Consider the following 25691-nt stretch of genomic DNA (forward strand, 5'->3'; position numbering starts at 1 on the left):
CACCACATATTCTCACTCATAGGCGGGTGTTGAACAATGAGAACACATGGACACAGGGAGGGGAGCATCACACACTGGGGTCTGTTGGGGGGAAATAGGGGAGGGGCAGCGGGGGGTGGGGAGTTGGGGAGAGATATCGGGGGAGAAATGCCAGATATAGGTGAAGGGGAGGAAGGCAGCAAATCACACTGCCACACGTGTACCTATGCAACAATCTTGCATGTTCTTCACATGTACCCCCAAACCTAAAATACAATAAAAAAAAACTCTATAGTGAAAAGTGTATAACAAATATTATATATTCAATATTGTACAAAATAATACAGATGAAAAAGAAAACATGGGTTGAATGATATTTATATAAAATTTAAAATTATTAAGCAAAATTAAGTACTATACTTTCCACAGATAAATATGAGTTTGGACAAATAGAAACAGGTATGGGAATGACAAATACTACATTTGTGATACTGTTTACTCTGTGAGAACACGGGGTCATGGTAATTGGAAGGGAAACATAGATAGTGTAAGCACTAGTCTAATAATAAAAATCTGAAATAAAAAATTTGCCAGGCATGATGGTGTGTATCTGTATGTGTAGTTATTCAGGAGGCTGTGGCAGGAGAATTCCTTGAGCCCAGGAGTTTGAGGCTGTCAGTGAGCTGTGATCGCACTGCTGCACTCCAACCTGGGTGGCAAAGCAAAACCCTGTCTCTATGTAAATAAACAAATAAACAAAGATTTGAGGCAAAATTTGCAAGCTGTTCAGAGTTTTGCAAAATTCAATGGTGAGTATGCTTTTCTATATAGCTGAAATACATCATGATTTTGAAATAGAGAGGGAGAACTAATCTGGTTGACTGACTATGTTAACATGAATAATAGAAGAATATGTCAGTCAGGAAGGTTTTGGTTAGATGTGAAAAGTGGGAAAAAAAAAAAAAAAACAGTTTCAGAGGCAAATGTTGAAAGTGCCTATCCCAACTGTATCCATGTAGGAAGCTTCTCTGCATAAAGACCTAATGGACTGATATTATTAAACATTGGAAGCATATAAGTAATCTTCCTTGTTCTGGTTACATGTTTAACAAGCACTCTTCTAAGCATGATTTTTCTTCACATAGTTTTATCTATATTGAGAGTATGTTGGGCAGATACCCTGAGTGTCCAATCCCTTTTACAGTTCTTACTATGAGCTGGCACTTTATTTTCATGATAGCAATCTCATATGGGCTGTCTCAGGGATGTCTGTATTTCCAAGTGTAGTGGATTCCGGAAAACATATAAGACAGAGTTTCTGAGTTGGCAAGGCTCAACCCAGACATTAAATTCAAGCAAATTCATCAAAAGTTTCCATCTCCCTCGAAACATCCTTCTGTTTTCTATAGCATATTCTTCTTGAATTTAAGTTAGTGGTCTCTTGTGAAGCAAATTAATGGCTGTTACAGGCACAGCCTAAGAAAATTAAGTAATTCAAATGTGCAGCCAATTGTAGTGATAGGCTGTCATTCAGAGATAACTCAGGATTATGTGTAGTTAGCACCAAATTTACAGAACTGGTAAAACCAGACATCCTGTGAGTGGTTGCTATGGTAATATGATTAATTTTGGCAGAGAAGTCTATTTGTAATATTCAAAGTAACCTTCAAATACCTGAGCCTACTGGAATTTTTAAAATGGTAAATAGAAGGCAAAACAGTCAATTTAAAATGGACTTTAAGTGGTTGTTAAGAGAGCCTACTTGATGTTCTAAATTATTAATCTCTAAGGGATATTGCCTTATTGTTGAATTCCTGTCTCTTAGCACAATATCAGACACAAAATATAAGTTCAATAAATTATAATGATAATTAAATCATCTCATAATTTTTGAGTATAATAAAATGTTTTAAACAGTTCTTTAAAAACTTCTATTATTTTTGGAGGGTTTCATTTTAGGCATTAGTTTGATTTGTAAGCCTCTGATGACTTCATTAATGTGGCTTAATATCAATGAGCTCTTTACAAAATTTTAGGCCCTAATGGTAAACTACTGTATTTCTAAAATTTTGCACGAGTAACCAATATAATTATCTGAAACTCAGATAATAAGAGCAGCAGATGATAACTGCCTTCATCCTCTATAGAGTTTTTTTTCCCCCATGATTCTTCTAGTTTACTGAAAAGGTGGTTATCTTTCAGTTAACCAGTTAATTTAATAGATTTTGACACTCATTCCCCGAGAGATAGTGATTACCGAAATGTTTTGGATGTTATATTGTTACAAGCAAGATAAAATACATACAAACCTGTGGATTTTTTGTTTGTTTTTCAAAGATTACAAAAGGATTCCTTCAACAGTTTTTTTTTTTTTCTGCTGTGAATAATTTAAGTGGAAAATTACAGTTCTATCTTGGATCCAAAGATTTACAGAGCTGATAAGCTTTGAGTCAAAGTATGCATTTTAAATTAGTTAATCAGTAATGCTGCAGGGAGACTGGAGGGTTGGATGGGCCAAATTTCCAATTTATATCTACTAGCTAAAACTTAGCATGTCAGTTCTACATATGTAAATTTTAAAAGGACATACTAAAGACTATAATTTGCTGATATTTACGAAAATTTTATTTACTTAGTATTCATGTGCATCTAAATTCCAACGTCTTTCCTTTATTATCTCAAACAAGCTTTGAAACAACACTGGCAGATTACTTAACACTGAAATTACACCTAGAACATGGGTGTAGCCCAAGGCGGTTTTGTTGCTACCAGTATGCAAGTTATGATGAATCTATTTGCCTTTAGTAAATGTTTTCTTTGCACGTCACCTTCATTTTTCAATTAAATGTATCCTATCCCTGTTTCTGCAAATCTGAAAAGAGGGGAATCATCTGTTTCTTCATTTCCTATATGAGACTGCTGTGGTTAAGCTGGATCATCAGCATGATTTCAAAGGGAAATTCTTAGATGATGCCTCTGACTCGGAATAATTTTACTCTAAGAAATGACCTGTCATCAGTACTAACAGACTCTGCTTTACTAAGCAAAGTGTAGATGCAAAATAATATGATGGACAATAAGAGAATGGGAAGTTTTTTAAAATGTAAATTAGATAAGCGAGTTAATAGTATTAGTCGATGCCACAATTTTCTGTGGCTCAAATGGAATAACATCAGTGAGGGTGCTTTATTAATAATGTGTCATGCATTTAATAGTAATACATGTTACTGACACTATGAAACTTGTAACATAAAGCTGTAAAACATTGAAAATAATATTGAGAGGGATATTTCATAGATCTTCAATTTTGTGCTTATTTTAGAGTGAGTAACATTCTCTTTAAATATTCTTTCAATTATTTAAGGTCTCTAAGACTATGAAAAAAAGAAATAGAAATCAATATATTAAGTAAAGTTTCAGAGAGTCAATGAGTTTTTAAATTTTGGAAAGTTGATTTCGCTCAGGCCATGTTGTTTTATGGCTGTGCAGTGTGAGGTATTAGCCAAAGAGAAAGGACTCCAGACTTTGATATATGCTGAAAGGGAAATCTTTTACAATGATAACAATAACCGGAAAGGCTGGAGTACAGATTTTCTCAGTCTATCATAAAAACAGACTAAACGAAAATGGGTAAAAGTGGGGACAAAAGGTTCTTGTGTTTGCGTGAAGCAATGACCAACCAGTGGGTAAACCATAGAGCAGTGTATATAAAAAAGAGCAAATTTGCATGAACAGTCTTACTTCCAGAAAGAGATCAAGATTTACTCCCAGACCTAGTGTCAATATTTAGAAAATAAGGAAACTTAATTCAAAAAGAAGTATCGGAGTTGACTCCTACCCTGGCCACAAATGTAAACAATTACAAGCGTAAGGGAAGAAAAAAACAAATGTTTGCCCTGTCCTTACAAAGTGGATGATGTGGGAAATATAAATAAACCAAATCTCGCTAGTCGTTGATTATATACTTAATATTTGAGCAGTGTAATAATGGAAGTTTTTAAAAATTTGTGAACTACAATAATTTATTTTCCTAAAGCTCAGGAAAGAGAATATTAGGCCATACACACAAAAAAGTTTCAATATTTACTTTTACGTTTCTGGATCAAAGCACTTTTCTGTAAATGTTTTCCCTTTTGAGACAAAGAGTTCAGAATGAATATTTGTGGTATGAGTGATATTTTAAAAATGTCCTGAGAAATCCTATCCACAGACATTGTGGGCTATAAAAGCAGATTGATATGATATTTCAATGGATCTTTGTTATGGGAACAATTTTGTTTTCTGACCTAAATAGAAAGATGTGTTTATTTGGAAATTTAGCATTTAGTCATATCCATAATGCAAAATTATGTTAAAACAGAAAAGGATTTAAAAAAGGCAACATACTGTTTGTGATCTAAGTTCGGAATGGATTGATCAATCTTGATTCATCTTGAAACTAATAAATATCATGAAAAATGCCTTTCTTACCAAATATTTTCATATTCTGGTGGAACAGTCCTTGTATCAACAGAATATATCTGTATATGTATATAGATTTGTATTGCACTTCAGATTGACATCTGGTTGTGTATTGAGGTTATATTCTATTTCATGATTTAATAAGTCATTGAAGAAGATGGTGTTTAACTGGAGGAACAGCTCTATGCTCTTTGAAGGAACTTCTAAATTTGAAGTATCTTTGGACAGTTTCTTTCTTGTTTTCTTCCTAGAGCCAATTATCCAAAGTCTAGCTTTCTTATTTCGTACTCCTACCATCCTTCAAAAAATCTACCCTGGGTGAAGACATATTGTTTTCAAATGGCCAGGTAAAAGTCAGGTTCCTAGACATACGTTCTAATCCAGTGTGTGAGGAAGAAGGAGTAAACAATTTTATTTAACTAAATGTTAGTACTTAATTGCAAGCACACTTTTTAATTGTAGATTAGACTCTTCTGTTGATTTTATGTGGTAATGTATGGTAAAAGTGGAAAAATAGATTCTGAAAAAAATAAATGGTTAAAATAAAATATTGCATGAGATGCCTTTGTATGAACAAACACTAAAATAATTGGACTGCAAATACTTTCTTCTTTATTATTAGAAATTTAAGAAAGATACATTCTACATTAAAACATATTTTTCTGAAGAGTATTTCTGATTCTATGTAAGATATTTTTGTATTTATTTTTCTATTGTATGAAGAGCTTTTGAGATTTTAGATATTTGTTTCTCAAATTTGGAATTTGGAATTAACTTCGTGTGCCATTTTGGTGGAAAATTTATTCTATGCATATGAAATGCCATCAGAAAATTATTTTCTCTTTTAACTGGTGTAACATTAGCTAAAATGTATATCTTAGAACTTTCACCAAGTCTTACTTTTCCTCGGGAATTTGCTCAGTGGTTGTCAATCATGTAAAAATAGTTGACTTTTGAGACTTCACTGCTGCCTTTGCCTGAGAAAATTTTCATTATGCCTTCATTGTGAGCAAGAACAGTTAAAGCAGCCTTCTCAGAGCTTCACATGACGTCATCTTTCATCCCTAAATCCACTATCAATAAAAGCAGAAAGCTTAAACTGTATCTGGAAAAAGTATAACGAACAAGTGCTCTTGGCTATTGTTGAATCTTTGAGCTATCTCTTCCAATCCCATAAATCTCAAGATAACTAATCTTCTAGCTCAATAATGTATTTCCTGAGCGTATAAGTATGGTGTTTGAAGAAAAGGGACACGTTTCCCATAATTACATTTAATGATATATACTACTAAAATAAAAAAGAAAGGTAGGGTTCTTTTAATTGCTTTAAAAATCTTTATAACAGTAATCCACTAGAGATTGAAGTCCTTGGAAATATTTATTCTTGGAACAGTAAAATATCTAGTATTTTGGTTCTTAAGGCAACTTTGTCAAATAGGTAGCACATCTAGCCTCATAAATTCTTATATGGACTCTTTTGTTACACACAACTTACTCTCCAATTCATGGTATATTCTCATTCACATTTTTGTGCCTCAAAATATGTAAATTGACAACCTACTTATTTCTGGTACTATAGCATTGAGGATTTTAAGGTGAGCAATACATGCTTCCTGTTGTCAGTATTTTCAAAATTAGATTGAGGAAGCAGATGATTGAAAACAATTATGAAATCCTGTGTCAGACGTTAACATGACAGAAGCCCAGTCAGAACATGAAAGTAGAGATACTGAATTAGGTCAAATGGGAAGAGCAGGTTTCTGAGAAGCTTTTCTGGGGAGGCCTAACGAGACTCAATTTTCTGGTCAGTGTGCTCTGGACTGGCAACCAGCTATCAGATATCTTAGTGTTAATTCAGATAAATGTATTCATTTTCTTGAGCGTATTTAGTTTCCAAGTATTTTCTCCTGAGTGGACAGAAAGGCTTCACCCTTGGCTACATTAGTGGTTTTTTACTGGATGACCGACTCCTTTTAACAATCTACCCGGGACTTTTCCCAGAAAAATATGTGGTGTTTGTGTTTATAAATTCATACATATTTTTGCATGTAGTTTTTAAGAAATCACAAATTTAAAGCCGCCTCAAAGCTGATGGCCTCAGCTTCAGACTGAAGAGGTAGAGCTCACTGAGGAATTGGGGACATGGGTGGAAGTGGCAATTTTTAAAGTTAAGGTGTAGGGAATCACAATCTTGAATTGCTTATTCTCATGATACATTATTTTATAAAAAGCACTTATTCTCAGTATTACAATAAAAGCACTTTGTCTGCTTTAGTCTCTGATTTAAAACAAAAAACAAAAAACAAAAAACATGCTTGTTGTGCATTGACAGCAAATAACCTTTAGGGGAAAAACAAAACCTGTGGTTTTCCATGTAGCTTAAAAATTGTTCTCTCTGACATTTAATTTTGGCCTATTGGTTAGCTCCAACTCCCTATCTGACCATAAGAATCCAAGCAGAATTCCAAACACGTAGTAAATATTCTAATTCCAGTTGAGCATTTTCCTAGTATCATCCCAATAACCATTTTCCCATTTTTTTAGTTCTGATCTCACTAACCTCAAATCACGTATTAAATGAGCCAAATAAACGACAATTCATACTTTTAAGACTGTTTTTCTCCAATTTTGTTTTTTGAGGTAAAATAAATACTAAATACCACATAAAAATGAAAAAAATTCCAAAGTGGATTTGAGAATTTCATATGTATTTTCGCAACTAAATATCAAATTTATATTAGAATATAATGCAAATCATAATACATATAAGTATAATTTGCCATGGTCCAACTCACTGTGCCAATGCATAAGTAAAACATTTTAGAATACAGAGATAGGACATAGATTTAAATAGAAGATGAATTAAGGAAATCTTTAAATGTGTGCAATATAAAGAAGAAATGCATTTTAAATTATGTGACAGGTTGAAAATTCTGACATGTCTTTTTTCTGTTGAGCATATCAAGATTTAAAGATGTATATGGGTGACAGTGCATCAAGTCTGGCCCTAAATGAATTGGCTTAGTCACTCACTATTGTTTTCTTTCAAAGAAATATTTGGTTTTCTCCTGAAGCAACTTATGGTGTATTCAGAACTGTGAAACTACCCTGAAAAGTTATTAGTTTAGAAAAAATAACAATAAATAAATGGGCTTATGTCCTCTGGAACTGTTTTTTTTCTCCTTTTAAGTATCATCTGGCCTGGTGCCTTTTCTTCTCTCCAGAAGTAATGCTTTTGCTTCTGTGAAGTGATTCATCCTTGGACTGTTGACCTGTGTTTGATATAATCCATCAAGACATGAATCCTACTGCATATAAAAAGCCATTACAAGAAAATAAAAATCTAAAACACATTTAAATTTTATTTTATGTGTTCTGCTTTTATTTGAAACGTAGTATTGACGAAGTACATTTTGCTTGAGTTGAGTGCCTTGATTTTCAGGTCAACCGTCTGACTCAAAGAAGAGTGAGAATTTATTCTTGCAGAACAAAATTAATACTAATAAAGATGACAATGGCAGTGATTTGAAGTGACTGGGAGCTTGATAAAAATGTAGAATCTGAGGTGCCTCTCCAGACCTACCAAATCAGAGTCTGCATTTTGGCTGGATTCACTATGATTCCTCTGCAAGTGAAAGTTAGTGAAGCACTGCTTCAGAGACTAGTGGCCACCACACTCTATCAGCAGTAAGAAAGGAAAAGACAGGCTGCAAATCCCTGCCGGGGGAGGCTTGCAGCTTTTTGCATCATAAATGCACCTGATGGAAGTTTCAAATAACTAGTCAACTTCGATTTACCTTACAATCTAAAAAAGCATAACATTTATTTTTATGAAAACCGACAAGCCTTATATTATAATTGGCAAAATATTTAACTTGGGTAAGTTTCTTGGGAGGTCTGGCTTTAGGGACACCGGAGCATTGGTGTTTTCTGTTGCATATGTACGAAGCTGATTAGAATCTGGATTCAGTTTCAGGCATCAAAACCACCCTCTTAGCTAGTGTTGTAAACTATTCTGTACAATCTTTGTGGCTTTGCTGCTATGATAGTGAACAACAGTAAGCATCCCTTTGCTTCTTTAGACTGCCTTTCTATTGGTGAGAGGGGCAGTGAGGAGTTTAAGAGAGAAATCTAAATATAATAAAGATTTTTCCATATGTTGAAGTGATAATCTACATTGTACTCATTTCTATTTTCTTCATTTCTAGATTTACACATAAATCTAACACCCTCCTTCTTATCTCATGTCAGTTTTGCACTGGATGAATTATTTTATATGATAAGCCTTTGATCAAAGCCTAAAGCATTGCATAGCTTTTAGGACTGAAGTTTAAACTTCATAAATAAGCTGATTTAAACTTCATAAATAACTAATTCTCTATACTGGTAAACTTCATAAATATTAACATTTAAATCCAATAAAACACAGTAATTTGAAAAGCATAGATTTTGTCACTTTCTAAATTGTAATGTATTTTCTTTCTTTTCCTTTTGGTTTTACAGAAAATAAAATCTGAAGAAAGTTAAAAAGTAAAGAAAATTGGTAATCCTGAAAAAAACAAATATCCCTATATTTCTAGGCATTTTTCAGTGTTCTGTCTCATGATTAATTTATTATTTCTCAAGTTTTCTGTGCTTCCTGAAGTTACTATGCTTTGATTCTGGCAGTACTAAGGGATTGGTTGGTTTAGTTTGTACTCAGATAAACAGGGAGGCTATTTTATTGTCTCACTAATGTATATGACTAACCTGAAAAGAGAAATTTACATACTGGTTATCAATGAACTCTCCCACGGGGTTTCACAATGGTTTATAGAGTTTTGCTTTATTAAGTAGCGTAAAAGAGTAGGTATAAAAGATAGAGTCAGAATGTGCTCAGTTGCTCACTCCTGTAATGCCAGCATTTTGGGAAGCTGAGGCAGGAGTATTGCTTGACGCCAGGAGTTCATTACCAGCATGGGAAACATGGCAAAACCGTTTCTGCACAAAAAATACAAAAATTTACAAGCGTTACAAAAATTAGCCCAGCTCGGTGGAGTGTGTCTGTAGTCGCAGCTACTTGGGAAGCTGAGGTAGGAGGAGTACTTGAGCCTGGGAGGTTGAAGTTGAGGCTGTAGTGAGCCGTGATCGCGCCACTGCACTCCAGCCTGGTGACAGAGAGACCCTGACTCGAAAAGAAAAATGCAAAGACAGAATGAGAGTGTTTTCAGGTTTTAGGATAATGACTTGGAGCCTCTTGAAAATATGGACCATGTTATATTGGTCATTAAAGATCAAAAGTCTGGCATCTAGTCGTTGCCTAAATAAATGCTGACTTAAGTATTACTTTTGATAGTTATAAATCCATTTTACAGAGACTCAGAGGCAATGCCCTTTTAGATAAAGTGTATTATAAAATATATGAAATGTGATGAATGAATTGCTGCAATAGCACAGTATTCTTTTGTCTTGATTGCACCTTGCATTATAAAATTAACTTAGTTTATAAAATATCACATGGTTTAGTTGTTACTACCTTTTCGTTTTCCTCTCAGTGAAGACCTGCTGGACACAAGAATCCACAGAAAATGCAGTCATTCTTACCAGATTTTCACATATTTGCAAATCGGCTCATGATTGCTATTTCCTTCTTTAGAATCCCCATAAATCAGTAACCTTCTTGTTCAAGGAAACTATTTTTCCCCTCTCCCCAAACAACAGTGTAAAAAAATGGAGTCATTCCTTTTTACAGGTGGCTAATATTTGTCCTGTAACAGGTCCAACACATTCAGTTAGGATTACTTTCTGAAAGATGTGTTTCTATCCAGACCATGTTTCTATATTTTTAACAATGTTTTTCTAATTAGCTTTGTTGGTATTGATTTCACTGAAATATTTTACATTTTAATTCAACTTTTCTTTTTTAGCTATATTTTGGGGTGATATTGCCTTAGATGATGAAGACTTAAATATCTTTCAAATTGATAGCACAATTGACCTTACACAGAACCCCTTTGGAAACCTTGGACATACCACAGGTATGGTTGATTGTTTAAGAAAATTTGTCTTCATTTTGGGGAAAATATACTCTTGAAATGCTATAAATATATTTGGATCATTTTTAGTCTCCTGTTAATCAACTCTTGACTTCCTATGCACAAATATACATATTTAGAAATGCAGGTTTTATTCACAGTTTTAATTTTATTAATTATTGATATTATTATTTTTTACCAAACATGTTGTAGTATTTGCTACATACTAGGTCTGGTTTAAGTGCTTTGCAGATATTAACTCTCTGAATCTTCATAACAACCCCATCAGGGTCGATACTAATATTACTATGATTTTAGAATTTAGCAGATTGAGATTTGGAAGACTATATAGCTTTCTCATTGTCACATCATCAGGAAGTGGCCATGTCAGAATCAGAATTCAATTCTGAGAAAAGCTAGGTTTCATCCTCTATGCTAAGTTGCCTGTCATTTGGATATTGAATGGCAAAATATGAATTATTTGTAGAGAAATTATATAGAAACATATTTGGAAAATGTATATGTCTATATAATTTTTGTGAAAACCCCAGAAGGCAATTTTAATTTTAGTTGATTTGAACATGTATGCCCGTATGAAACTTGATATATGTAAAAGATTATTTCAGTTCTCATTAAAAAAAATTTAAACTAAAATTTAAAAATTCATTATAGTATCTTGGTAAAATTTTTACTCTGTATAATATTTTGGAGAGAATTGCGAGGCTAGAAAGTTAAAATTTCTTTTTGTGATTATATTCATAGCTAAAACATTTATTTCATGTCATGCTTTTGATTTCATTGCGTTCTCCCTTTTTAGTATTTTTATTTTCTTCTATTCTGTAGAAAATACCATATGTAGTCCTTTCTGGTATCTAACATAAATATATATTAAGGACTTAAGACTTTTTACTGTGACTTTTTACTTTGCCAAATTTATTTATTTACTTATTTTTTGCAACTCTTTTCTATGACCAGTTTTAAATATATAGAAATATTTCTACCTCCTTAGATTGTAAAATAGTGGTACTCTTACTTCTTAGATTCAGCAGTTTTTAATAGTTTATTATTTTCACTGGGTGTGTTTGTGTGTGTGTGTGTGCATACATGCATAAGTGTGCTTAAAACAAAATTTGAAGTCAATTGCAGGAAACACAACACTTTCATATCATTAGGTAGTCTAGCATGCACTTTGTAAGAATAAGGATATTATTCTATATAATCAAAAACCATGATCATTTATTTAAAATGGTAAGTATATAAGAGAAAGCCTAAGAAATTCATCTAAAATAATAACACATACTATTTAAAGATAGTATGCTTTGTTGTTTGTTATGCGTAGTCACAATCTTTTCTGAAACATATCAATATGGGGCTAATCTTGCTGCGCAGTGTCATCACAGATAGTGTATCCTGTAGATTATGTTCATTGCCCAAATATCCAGTTGCTGTGTCACCTGTAATGCTGTCATGGAGGCAACATATTCTGGAAAGCTGAGCAATGATACAACAATAAACTGCTAGATTTATTATAAGTTGCATTTCCAGCTTCTTTAAAAGTTTTCATTAGCTCTAAGCTTTAAATCATTTCTTTGACCTGCCTTCTCCCATTATTTTGAAGGCATCAAAATAATCTATGATTTAAAAATTTTTTAATATTGTTCTTTAATTTTATTTATTGTTAAACTCAGAGACTGTAACAATTGGAAGAAAAAATGCTATTTTAGACATAGAATAAAACAGATTATACTGATAATAATAAAGACATTTATTCTGTCTGGTTTCGGTGGCTCACACCTGTAATCCCTGCACTTTGGGAAGCCGAGGTGGGCGATCACCTGAGGTTGGGAGTTCAAGACCAGCCTAATCAACATGGAGAAACCCTATCTCTGCTAAAATTACAAAATTAGCCAGGTGTGGTGGCACATGCCTGTAATCCCAGCTAGTCAGGAGGCTGAGGCAAGAGAATCGCTTGAACCCAGTGGGGCAGAGGTTGCGGTGAACCGGTATCGTGCCATTGCACTCCAGCCTGGGCAACAAGAGAGAAACTCCATCTCAAAAAAAAACTTATTTGAAATTCTTCTGTGGAAGGTACATGTTTGAAAGTTCAATAGTAACTTGCACTATTCAGTTACATTTCAAACAATATAATATGAATATAGTTGTTACATAATGGTCATTTCAAACATCATAGATACCATGCTTTGAAAATGTTTCTCTTCATTGCTTAGGAATGAATGTATTTAAGTATTACCTCATCTTTCTAAAACGTGCAAAGAAAAAATTTCAAAAATGTTTCTTAAGATGTATGGCAAAAATGTGGCCATGTAATGCAAGCAATTAAGTAGATTATTAGTCAGTGAAAAAGCATTCTAACTTATTTGCCTTATAAGGACTTATTGATTTTTCTTTTAAGAGACTTATATGGCAATAAATTTTATTATTATTTTTTAGCTTCAATCTAGGTAATTAGGTTCAGTATAATTTTAAATAAAAAATAGATACTGGGAGGAAATAGTTCAAGTGATTTGTGAATAGTTTGTTGTCTTTGTGGAATTACTGCTTTCTTTATCTAAGCCCAAAGACACTCTATGAGCCATACATACTCCGTGTTAGTACAAATTCATAGGCAGTTTTTAACATGTCATTAGTGGTTATATTGGTTGGTTGTTCAATGATAACTCTTTCTTATTTGTCTAATAAAAATTCAAGGAGAATAGAGAAAATAGGTGACAAAACTGAGAGCAGCGTTTTATAAAAGCCCTGAATGATAATCTGGAGAAATGCTCTGCTTTCTGACTTAAGACAGGAATCTACCTTTTCTAGGTTTTGTTGGTAAAATTGCAAGAACACATATTGCCTTATTTCTACACTTTCTTATTCCTTTTGCACTACAGACTCTTTTTACACTCTGTGTTTTATAAATTTTTCAAATTACACAGTGTAACAGAATATATTTTGCAGCTGAACATTCGTTTGGATTCTTGTGGCTTTTTCCACATTGTGTTATTGATTTTTATAAATTCAACTAGATTTTCAAAATGTGGTTGAATATATTGTTAAAATGTCATATGCTTTTAAAAAGTTTTTGAAGTCAATGGAAGCTTTGGAGGAAAACTTGCACTACACATTTGCTCTTTTAATGTTTTTATTTCCATTTGCTTATTTGGCCTCTGAAAATATTCAGTTTGCATTGGGGAAATAGCTGGCATGCCATCAACAGGCAGAGCAACTTGCTGCCATGCTACATAACACTATGTGATGTCAAGGTCACAGTAAAGAAACATGCTTCAAATTATCAATAGATGACTCGATTGTCACGATGTCCAAATAAAGTCATTTAAATTGCTCTCTGAGTCTCCCCATCCCCTTATTTTAGTTACCAACATTGGTTGCTGGAGAATTTTTACCCTCTTCAACGATTCATGGATATTCATAATTTTAACCCTTTAAGACCACATAAAAATGGCCAAAGAGAAACCAATGTTGCCTATGACTATTTTTTATTTGCAATAATTTTAACATATTTTGAGTTTAACTTAATTGTTACCTTTTATTCTTTAAGGTGGACTTGGAGACCATGCTATGTCAAAGAAGCGAGGGGCCCTCTATCAACTTATAGAGAAGATAAGAAGAATTGGCTTTGGTATATCAATGTTTAAAGTTGCAGACGCTTGACTTGATGTACAGTAAATATTATACTCATAGCAGTTCAGTTTATTAAAATCAGTGAGCCATTATGATGTGAAGTATGTAAAGGATATTTTCTAAAAATTTTTATTTTGTTAGCTCATATTTGATCAAAGCCTTTTAGAAATCATTTGGAATAATTTGAAATGTTTCTTTGTTTTAAGCCTCTCTTTGTTAAAACATGTATCAGGTGAATATTTTATTATTAATACTTATATCCAGTCAATTAGGCATCACACCAAGGTATTTTTAGAAACCCTGGAGTTGCGTCAATTGTAATCAAATGAAAAAATATCATGGTTATTTGTTTTGAAATAAAATCTACTTAAAGTAAAATGAAAAAACTAATTACTGGATTAAAAAAATGTTTTTGACCAATCAAAAAAATATAAAAAGGTTATAAATGTATATAACTATGATATATGACTATTTATAATCATTTATATATATAAATCATATATTTATATGTTTATATTTATATGTATATTAATATATATTTATATATAATATATACTATATATTTTTTATATTTTTTATATGTATATTTTTTGTATATATAAATATATACAAACATTCAGAAAAACTGTCTCTGGTTTCATAATTAGTTAATATTTACGGTATTGAATGTATTATAAGCTATTTGTAGATTTTAGAGGTTTTTTAAAAGTCCCATGTGCATAGCTCGTATTCTAACACTTCTTAAATTGATGGATTATTAATTAATGCTCCCAGTACATACTTCCAAGGAATAATTTTCCCAAGCAAAGACACTTTGCTCCAGGCTATTGAAAAGACAGATATGTTAGGGACAGAGTCCCTAGTTGTTGTGTCAAAGTATATACCAGTGGTAGGATATTCATATTGACAGTAACAGATAAGAAAGAATTAATCACGTAAATTTAGGAAAAACAGCAACAAAAATATCATGAAAGGCCACCAAGAAAAGGAAAAGGCTATAGACTTGAAAGCTGCTCCAGAATAGAATGGATTTTGTTCATGTTGCGTGCTGACCTCTAAATCCTGCTGCAGACCTTAATCTGAATCCTGAAGAAACTGGAATGGAGATAGCTTTTGGCACAGGTGCCTGAGACCATGTCTGTCTCAATGTTACTTCATTTACTATCTGTATAATGTAATATTCATAATTTTAGGCTGCGCTATAGAATATCAGTTCAGATTTGAAGGATTAGGGAGTAGCAGGAGTAACAAGAATCTTAAATATCATGGGACTTTATTAAACAAAATCTGTTTTAACTGTTGGTGAATTGTTAGTGAGCTAACAAGACAGGAAACAGAAAACAGATTTTTTATGGCCTATAAGCCTGCCTGACTTCTATTCACTTAGTCTGTTGTATGGATATTCATCAAAAATTCAATAAAATACTCACAGAATATTAAGAAATAGTATTTTGACATTAAATACATACATATTTTAGTGCTTTTTTTCCAAGTATATCATATAACTGAAGTTTTTCTTTAATGCATTTTGACTTCCAGCCTTTATACAAAAAATATGTAAATAAGACATTTTAACTTTTGTCCTTTAAGAGGTAAATGATTCCCTGACCAAGAACTTCTGTTTCACAGAATGTTTTAAATGTCACTGCAGGCTTGGAGCAAAATAACACAGTTAAGGGAAAAGTACCCCTACAGTTCTCAGGACAAAATGAGAAAAATCGAGTTCCCAGAGCCGCTACATCAAGATCTGAAAGAATATGGCCTGGAGGCGTTATTCCTTATGTTATAGGAGGCAACTTCACTGGTAAGACACTCCCAGAGTGTCTGTTTTGATAAAGAAATAAAAACTTTCACACAGATTAAGTGTCTATTTTTATAGAATAGGATACATAGTATTAAGTCAAGGTTGGAAAATACTGCATTAACTTAGGTTATTAGTGTAGAGTGTCTTTGAAACTGAAAAAATATCTTTAGTCTTGTGTTCTAAGAGTTTAAAGCACTGTTCTGGTTTTTAAGTGGAGTTTCAGATGTACCTATTAAATTTGGAAGCTGATCACTCTTCAACTGACAGGAAGAATGTATGTTTCATTTATAGAGCCTTGTAAACACGTATTTGTAGAGATAGTGAGCTTTAGCCCTCTGATTATAAAGTGAGTGTCTGTTCTTAACAATGACTCATTTGTGGTGCCATAAACTGGTATTCTTTGGCTGATGATAGTGGTGGCATTCTGCACTACTCAGCCAGACTTAGGGTAGAGGATCCAGCAAGAAGCATTCTTTCTGGGGCAGCCACTGTTTTATTAACATCACACATTTTTTCCAGGCAGCCAGCAAGCCATGTTCAAGCAGGCCATGAGGCATTGGGAAAAGCACACATGCATGACTTTCATAGAAAGAAGTGATGAAGAGAGTTACATCGTGTTCACCCATAGGCCTTGTGGGTAAGTAAACTAGGGACTGACTTAAGGGAAATAAAATTAAAAGGAAAAAAAATTAAATGTCCACAGGTAAGATTTATTTCTTAAGACTTGCTTTGTATTTTGGCCATGAGAAAGTCTGGATTCTATGTAAAAAATATTATATATTAGGTATGTGTATTCTTTGATCACAGAAATCTGGGCATCTACTGCAAGGGTATTCTTTTCTACCACCCCAGTTAATTTCTTTCTTTTTTTTAAATATATATTTTATTGAGTTTTAGGTTTTGCGGTACATGTGAAGAACATTCAGGATTGTTGCATAGGTACATACATGGCAATGTGGTTTGCTGCCTCCATCCCCATCACCTATATCTGGCATTTCTCCCTATGTTATCCCTCCCCAACTCCCCACCCTCCCCCCGCTGTCCCTCCCCTAGTTCCCCGCCACAGACCTCAGTGTGTGATGCTTCCCTCCCTGTGTCTATGTGTTCTCATTGTTCAACACTCACCTATGAGTGAGAACATGCAGTGTTTGATTTTCTGTTCTTGCGTCAGTTTGCTAAGAATGATGGTTTCCAGGTTCATCCGTGTCCCAACAAAGGACACGAACTCATGGTTTTTTATGGCTGCATAGTTACTTTCTAACAGTGACATTGCCAACGTCCCACTCACCTGAACTAGAAACTTTAGTATAGTTGACTAGGGGTTCTGTTGTGCTGCCTCTAAAATCCGTGCAGTAAGTTTCTATTGTTGGTCACTATATCCTTTGATTTCAATTTCTATCCCATGTCAATGTCCTAGTTCATTCACATATTTATCATCTCACACCTGGTCTGTTCCATTTACTCTCCTGTCTGTCTTCATCAATTCACTGTGATTAAAATTATCTTCTAAAAATTCTGATCAGAGCAAGATACCACACCTTCTGAGATTCTTTGGTGTTTCCCCTTACCCTGGTGTCATCTAGATTTGCAGTGGTTCAGGCTGGTAATCCCAACACTTTGGGAGGCCAAAGTCCAGACAATTGCTTTAGGCCAAGAGTTTAAGACCAGTCAGGGCAACATAGCAAAACCCAGTCTCTACAAAAAATTCAAAAAATTAACCTGGCTTAGTGGCTCACACCTGTAGTCCTCTAGCTACATGGGAGGCTGAGGCAGGAGGATCTCTTGAGCCCAGGAGTTTGAAGCTGCAGTGAGCCATGATGGCACCACTGTACTTCAGCCTGAGTGCCAGAGCAAGACCCCAATCTTAAAAAGTACATTAATACATAGATTTGCTTCTTACAGGATGATGACAAATACTTTCTAGTATATATGCCATATATATAATATTTAATATATATACTTTCTAATGTATTACATATGATATATATACTTACAGAATATATATATACACAGATACTTTCTAATATTGTATAATTTAACACAGGGTTTTCCTGACTTACATTATTTATAAACAAGTATTTTCTAATACATATATTAGAGATATATACATAGACAAATCTTCCATAACTTATAGATATATACCTATATAGAAAGTATTTTCGATATAATACATTATATAATACATTTGTATTATATTGAAAATACTTTCTATATAGGTATATATCTATGAGATATAGATATATATCTATATCTAGATATATCTAAATATATCTATATCTATATCTAGATATTAGATACTGCTGTGTGAAATTTCAATAGATATTTTTAATTCAGGGTGCTAATGTACATCATCTATATATCTTTATGTATCTAAATACATTATAAATATATATTATAGATACATTTAGATATATTCTTTATATATCTAAATAAATTATAGATATATATTATATATTTAGATATATATAGAAATAAGATATATCTAATGTATCTAAATAAGATATATCTAAATATATCTATAAGATATAGATACATTTCTACATAGATATCTATATTGACAAATACTTTATAGATATGTAAGTTATATACAGATATATAATATATATAGAAAGTATTTGTCTATATAGATATATATCTATAAATTCTACATATAGATATGTAAGATATATATAGGAAATACTTGTCTATATGGATATATAAGTTACATATATATGTAAAGTAATTGTCTCTCTATATATCTGCAAGTTAGAAATGCTGTGTTAAATTTCAATAGGTATTTTTACATCAGGGTGCTAGTGCACATCATCATTATTATTACTTATTGAGACAGTGTCTCACTCTGTTGTGATGGCTGGAGTGCAGGTGCATGATTGATCGTAGCTCCGAGGCTCAAATGACCCTCCTTCCTCAGCTTCCTGAGTAGCTAGGACTACAGGCCTGTGCCAGCATGCCTAGCTATCTTTTATTTATTTTTTTTTTTGAGACAGAGTTTCATTCTGTCACCCAGGCTAGAGTGCAGTGGCACAGTCATGGCTGACTGCAGCCACAACTTCCATGGCTCAGGTGATTCTCCCACCTCAGCCTCCCGAGTAGCTGGGGCTACAGGTGTGCACCACACTTCTTGGATAGTTCTTTTGGTGTTTTGTAGAGATGAGGTCTTCCTATATTGATCTCAAACAACTGGGATCAAGCAATTTGTCTACCTTGGTCTCCCAGTGTGCTGGGATTACAGATATGAGCCATTGTGCCCAGCCTCTGATTTTTTATTTTTAATAGAGACAGGGTCTTGCTGTATTGCCTAGCCTAATCTTGAGCTCTTGGCCTCAAGCAGTCCTCCTGCTTAGGCCTTTCAAATTGCCGTGATTACAGCCATGCACCACCACACCAGGCCATGAACATTATTAATATTTAATTAATTAAAGGAACATGTTTTCTAAACTTATTTTAAAAGGGAATACCCATTCTACCCTTTTTAAAGTGAAGAAAATGCATCAATGTTCCAGAACATTATGAGAAATACTGGCCTTAGAATAACACCTGAATTCCTTGATACAACATTTCATGAATGCCATGAACTTACCACACCTTCCATTTTTGGCCTCTACATCTCTCCAGAAATCCTATAATCCAGCCAAGATACAATTCCGGTAGCTCTCCATGCAATGTCGTGTACTTTAGAAGACTTTTTATCGTACAAGTTTTCAAACTTGTCTCCCTGTATTTCTAATTAATTGGAATTTATGTCTAAAGATGTGATTAAATTCAGCTTTCTTGCTAAGAACACACAGTAGCGTATGCTGACTACTTGATACTGCATCATATTTGAAGACACTGCCACTTTAACAGCTGCTTCAGTGATTGATCAGTGGATTAAAGTGGTGCCAGCCAGGTCCTTTCATTGTAAATATACCTTTCATTGCAGAATAAGGGTTTTCTAATGCTATTCTGATATTTTAGTTCTTCTGAATTTATTGGCTGAAATTATTCTATGAAGTAGACTTTTTTCTAAACTGCTATCACTATATGAATACCCTGTTGTGCATTTCATAAAAGGAAGTCAAAATAAATGCTTAATTTTTCTTGAGGATATAATTCTTGCCCTAATGATGTGTACTTTTGGGGGAAATATGTATAGTTTCAAGGTCTTGGAGGGGGGCATTATGTCATCTTTGTCTTGCCATATTTTCCTAGAACACTTATTTAATTTAATGTAACATATTTTTATTTTCGACCTATCTGAGGGTTTTTGAGAAAAATTATACGTCATTACCCAGATATTTTTGGATAGTTCCATACATTTTTACTTATGACTTATTCAGCAGCGTTTCTTTCTAAATTACTTTAATTTTTGCTTGATATGTTTTGGTTACATTTGAAATACCTCCTCCGTCTTAGCTATTTAATTTTTAAAAGATCCAAATCTAGACTATCCTTCCATCTTTCTGGTTATCTAATAGGAATGGATATAAGCTTATCTTACATATTTCTAAATACATAATCTGTTCAGATCAGTACATCTTTCCTCCTTCCCACACATCAATTTTGTAAAACACATCCAAATTTCTGATCACTTATTATTTTATTGCCTAATTTCTGTTTGCAATAAATTTATATTTGTATAAATTATATTTTATTTATTTTTGTAATTTCCCATTTCACTTGTTTTATCCTCCCAAACTGTTTTTCACCATTCACTATCACATCTTCATGTTTTTGCTCATGATAGTTTGCTGCTTGGAATCCCTATATCTTTTTTTTTAATCAGCGGAAATCTTTCACATCTTTCATTCTCACCCATCCCTGAACTGCTTACAGTGGGATTTTCCTCTACCTTTAGCTGTAATCGTAATATTACCACAGCTTGTCCAACTGTCTGTCTTTCTCAATGAGAATGGGTAACTTACCTCTATGTCCCTCATGACACCCAGCCCACTACTTTACATGTAGGTGATCAAGAAAGTATTGATAATTTAAACATCATTTAAGTAGCTGGGCACCGTGGCTCATGCCTGTATCTCAGCACGTTGAGAGGCTGAGGCAGGCGGATCATTTGGGGTCAGGAGTTTGAGACCAGCCTGGCCAATATGGTGAAACCTGTATCCACTAAAAATACAAAAATTAGCCAGATGTGGTGGTGTGCATTTGTAACCCCAGCTACTGAGAGGCTAAGGCAGAAAAGTCACCGGGACCCAGGAGGCAGAGATTGAAGTGAGCTGAGATCATGCTGCCACATTCCAGCCTGGGCAAAAGAGAAAGTTTCCATCTCAAAATAAATAAATAAATATTTATTTTATTATGAAATAATAAATTCATAATTAATTCATGATAAATACATTTATTATGAATTAATAAATATTATTTAAGTACATTGTGCATAATCCTCACACACAAAAGATGGTTAAGAATTTATATTTTGCACTAAAAAATTGTGAGTCATTAAGGGGATATTTTGCACTAAAAGACTGTGAGACATTAAGGGGATAGCTAAGGACATGTATTTCAATTATTTTAGAAATGTGAAAACTAAAGTTGTGGCTTGCCCAAAAAAATTAAATCTGTAATTGCACTCCTGAAGTTAGCCTCTTGAGTATTAATATATACATATATGTGTATTAATTAATATATACATCTATATAGAGAGGTATATAATTCACATAATGTAAAATATATGTATTAATATATATTTCTACATATATATACATATATGTGTTAATGAATACATATATTTGTGATTTTTATCATAGTAGTGCAGTAATGCTGATTTTCGGTAATTTATCTTGTTACTCATTTTATGGTTTGAAGTTTTCTCTGTGTTGTGTTTTTGGTGCTAGAAAGGATGATACTTGTATAGGAATTGATCACTGGCTGGCAAAACATTATAATCATTCTAACTTCATTTGAAATGATCATTATTGACCACAATTTCATAAAACATCGTATTTCACAATGATTTTTCTATGATAATGCCTTACTTAAATCTCATAAAAATTCATTTAAATTATTATTATTATTTTGCATTTTAGGTTTTGGGGTACATGTGAAGAACATGCAAGACTGTTGCATAGGTACACACGTGGCAGTGTGATTTGCCGCCTTCCTTGCCATCACCTATATCTGGCATTTCTCCCCATGTTATCCCTCCCAACTCCCCACCCCCTGCTGTCCCTCCCCTATTTCCCCCAAACAGACCCCAGTGTGTAGTGCTCCCCTCCCTGTGTCCATGTGTTCTCATTGTTCAACACCCGCCTGTGAGTGAGAACATGCGGTGTTTGATTTTGTGTTCTTGTGTCAGTTTGCTGAGAATGATGGTTTCCAGGTTCATCCATGTCCCTACAAAGGACGCGAACTCATCATTCTTGATGGCTGCATAATATTCCATGGTGTATATGTGCCACATTCTCCCTGTCCAGTCTATCATCGATGGGCATTTGGGTTGGTTCCAGGTCTTTGCTATTGTAAACAGTGCTGCAATGAACATTCGTGTGCATGTGTCCTTATAGTAGAACGATTTATAATCCTTTGGATATATACCCAGTAATGGGATTGCTGGGTCAAATGGAATTTCTATTTCTAGGTCCTTGAGGAATCACCACACTGTCTTCCGCAATGGTTGAACTAATTTACACTCCCACCAACAGTGTCAAAGTGTTCCTATTTCTCCACATCCTCTCCAGCATCGGTTATCTCCAGATTTCTTAATGATTGCTGTTCTAACTTGTGTGAGATGGTATCTCAATGTAGTTTTGATTTGCATTTCTCTAATGACCAGTGATGATGAGCATTTTTTCATATGCTTGTTGGCCTCATATATGTCTTCTTTTGTAAAGTATCTGTTCATATCCTTCGCCCGCTTTTGAATGGGCTTGTTTGTTTTTTTCTTGTAAATCTGTTTTAGTTCGTTGTAAATTCTGGATATCAGCCCTTTGTCAGATAGGTAGGCTGCAAAAATTTTTTCCCATTCTGTTGGTTGCCGATTCACTCTAGTGACTGTTTCTTTTACTGTGCAGAAGCTGTGGAGTTTGATTAGGTCCCATTTGTCTATTTTGGCTTTTGTTGCCAATGCTTTTGGTGTTTTGGTCATGAAGTCTTTGCCTACGCCTATGTCCTGAATGGTTTTGCCTAGGTTTTCTTCCAGGGTTTTTATGGTATTAGGTCTTATGTTTAAGTCTTTAATCCATCTGGAGTTAATTTTAGTGTAAGGTGTCAGCAAGGGGTCCAGTTTCTGCTTTCTGCATATGGCTAGCCAGTTTTCCAAACACCACTTATTAAACAGGTAATAATTTCCCCATTGCTTGTTTTTATCAGGTTTGTCAAATATTGGATGGTTGTAGATATGTTGTTTTGCCTCCGAGGCCTCTGTTCTGTTCCATTGGTCTATATCTCTGTTTTGGTACCAGTACCATGCTGTTTTCATTACTGTAGCCTGGTAGTATAGTTTGATGTCCGGTAGTGCGATGCCTCCCGCTGTGTTCTTTTTGCTTAGGATTGACTTGGCTATGCGGGCTCTCTTTTGGTTCCATATGAAGTTTAAGGTGGTTTTTTCCAGTTCTGTGAAGAAGGTCATTGGTAGCTTGATGGGGATAGCATTGAATCTGTAAATTACTTTGGGCAGTATGGCCATTTTCACGATTTTGATTCTTCCTATCCATGAACATGGAATGTTTCTCCATCTGTTTGTGTCCTCTCTTATTTCATTGAGCAGTGGTTTGTAATTCTCCTTGAAGAGGTCCTTTACGTTCCTTGTTAGTTGTATTCCTAGGTATTTTATTCTCTTTGTAGCAATTGTGAATGGCAGTTCCTTCTTGATTTGGCTCTCTTTAAGTGTGTTATTGGTGTGTAGAAATGCTTGTGATTTTTGCACATTGATTTTGTATCCTGAGATTTTGCTGAAGTTGCTTATCAGTTTCAGGAGATTTTGGGCTGAGATGATGGGGTCTTCCAGATATACAATCATGTCGTCTGCAAATAGAGACAATTTGACTTCCTCCTTTCCTAATTGAATTCCTTTATTTCTTTTTCTTGCCTGATTGTTCTGGCTAGAACTTCCAGTACTATATTGAATAGGAGTGGTGAGAGAGGGCATCCTTGTCTGGTGCCAGATTTCAAAGGGAATGCTTCCAGTTTTTGCCGATTCGGCATGATATTGGCTGTTGGTTTGTCATAAATAGCTTTCATTATTTTGAGATACGTTCCGCCGATACCTAGTTTATTGAGGGTTTTTAGCATAAAGCAATGTTGAATTTTGTCAAAGGCCTTCTCTGCATCAATTGAGATAATCATGTGGTTTTTGTCTTTGGTTCTGTTTATGTGGTGAGTTACATTTATAGACTTGCATATGTTGAACCAGCCTTGCATCTCCAGGATAAATCCTACTTGATCATGCTGGGTAAGCTTTTTGATGTGCTGTTGCAATCAACTTGCCAGTATTTCATTGAAGATTTTTGCATCTATGTTCATCATGGATATTGGCCTGTAGTTTTCTTTTCTTGTTGAGTCTCTGCCGGGTTGGTTTCAGGATGATATTGGTCTCATAAAATGATTTGGGAAGCATTCCCTCTTTTTTGGATTATTTGGAAAAGTTTCAGAAGGAATGGTACCAGTTTCTCTTTGTATGTCTGGTAGAATTTGGCTGTGAACCCATCTGGACCTGGACTTTTTTTGGGTGGTAGGCTCTTTATTGCTGCCTCGACTTCAGACCTTGTTATTGGTCTATTCAGGGTTTTGATTTCTTCCTGGTTTAGGCTTGGGAGGAGGCAACTGTCCAGGAATTTCTCTATTTCTTCCAGGTTTTCTAGTTTATGTGCATAGAGTTGTTTGCAATAATCCCTGATGATGGTTTGAATTTCTGTGGCATCTGTGGTCATATCCGCTTTCTCATTTTATATTGCATCTATTTGGATATTCTCTGTTTTCTTTTTTATTAATCTGGCTAGTGGTCTGTCTATTTTGTGGATCTTTTCAAAAAACCAGCTCCTGGATTTATTGATTTTTTGAAGGATTTTTCGTGTCTCTCTCTCCTTCAATTCTGCTCTGATCTTAGTTATTTCTTGTCTTCTGCTAGGTTTTGAGTCTTTTTGATCTTGCTCCTCTAGCTCTTTCAATTTTGATGTTAAAGTGTCAATTTTAGATGTCTCCTTGCTTCTCATATGGGCACTTATTGCTATATCTTTTCCTCTAGAGACTGCTTTAAATGTGTCCCAGAGAATCTGGTATGTGGTGTCTTTATTCTCATTGGTTTCAAAGAGCATCTTTATTTCTGCCTTCAATTCATTGTTTATCCAGTCAACATTCAAGAGAAAATTGTTCAGTTTCTATGAAGCTGTGCGGTTTTGGGTTGGTTTCTGAATTCTGAGTTCTAACTTGATTGCACTGTGGTCTGAGAGACTGTTTTTTATGGTTTCCATTCTTTTGCACTCGCTGAGGAGTGATTTACTTCCAATTATGTGGTCAATTTTAGAGTAGGTGTGATGTGGTGCTGAGAAGAATGTATATTCTGTGGATTTGGGGTGGAGAGTTCTGTCAATGTCTATTAGGTTTGCTTGCTCCAGGTCTGAGTTAAAGTCCTGGATATGCTTGTTAATTTTCTATCTCATTGATGTGTCTAATACTGAAAACGGTGTGTTGAAATCTCCCACTATTATTGTGTGGGAGTCTAAGTCTCTTTGTAAGTCATTAAGAACTTGCCTTATGTATCTGGGTGCTCCTGTTTTAGGTGCATATATACTTAGGATCGTTAGCTCTTCTTGTTGCATTGATCCTTTTACCATTATGTAATGTCCTTCTTTGTC

The 25691-nt window shown here is 34.1% G+C and overlaps 1 protein-coding gene across 10 annotated transcripts in view; it reads left to right on the top strand.

The window, feature by feature from the left end:
• The window catches only part of LOC135277808 (tolloid-like protein 1), a 261404-nt gene that overhangs the window by 114282 nt on the left and 121431 nt on the right, over positions 1-25691 (top strand). For 9 of the 10 annotated variants that reach the window (XR_010345410.1, XM_064384071.1, XM_064384073.1 and 6 more), the window contains 4 exons: positions 10347-10457; positions 14017-14097; positions 15751-15903; positions 16423-16540. Coding sequence is in view for 9 of the 10 variants with exons in the window: in XM_064384071.1 (XP_064240141.1) it covers positions 10347-10457; positions 14017-14097; positions 15751-15903; positions 16423-16540 (463 nt within the window). In the remaining variant the exon portion in view is untranslated. Of the gene's footprint in view, positions 1-10346; positions 10458-14016; positions 14141-15750; positions 15904-16422; positions 16541-25691 lie in introns of those variants that run through there. The other variant, XM_064384070.1, reaches the window with a different exon arrangement.

Source organism: Aotus nancymaae, unplaced genomic scaffold, assembly GCF_030222135.1.
Source record: "Aotus nancymaae isolate 86718 unplaced genomic scaffold, 86718_ANA_hifiasm-v0.15.2.pri h1tg000033l, whole genome shotgun sequence".
Lineage (NCBI taxonomy): Eukaryota > Metazoa > Chordata > Mammalia > Primates > Aotidae > Aotus > Aotus nancymaae.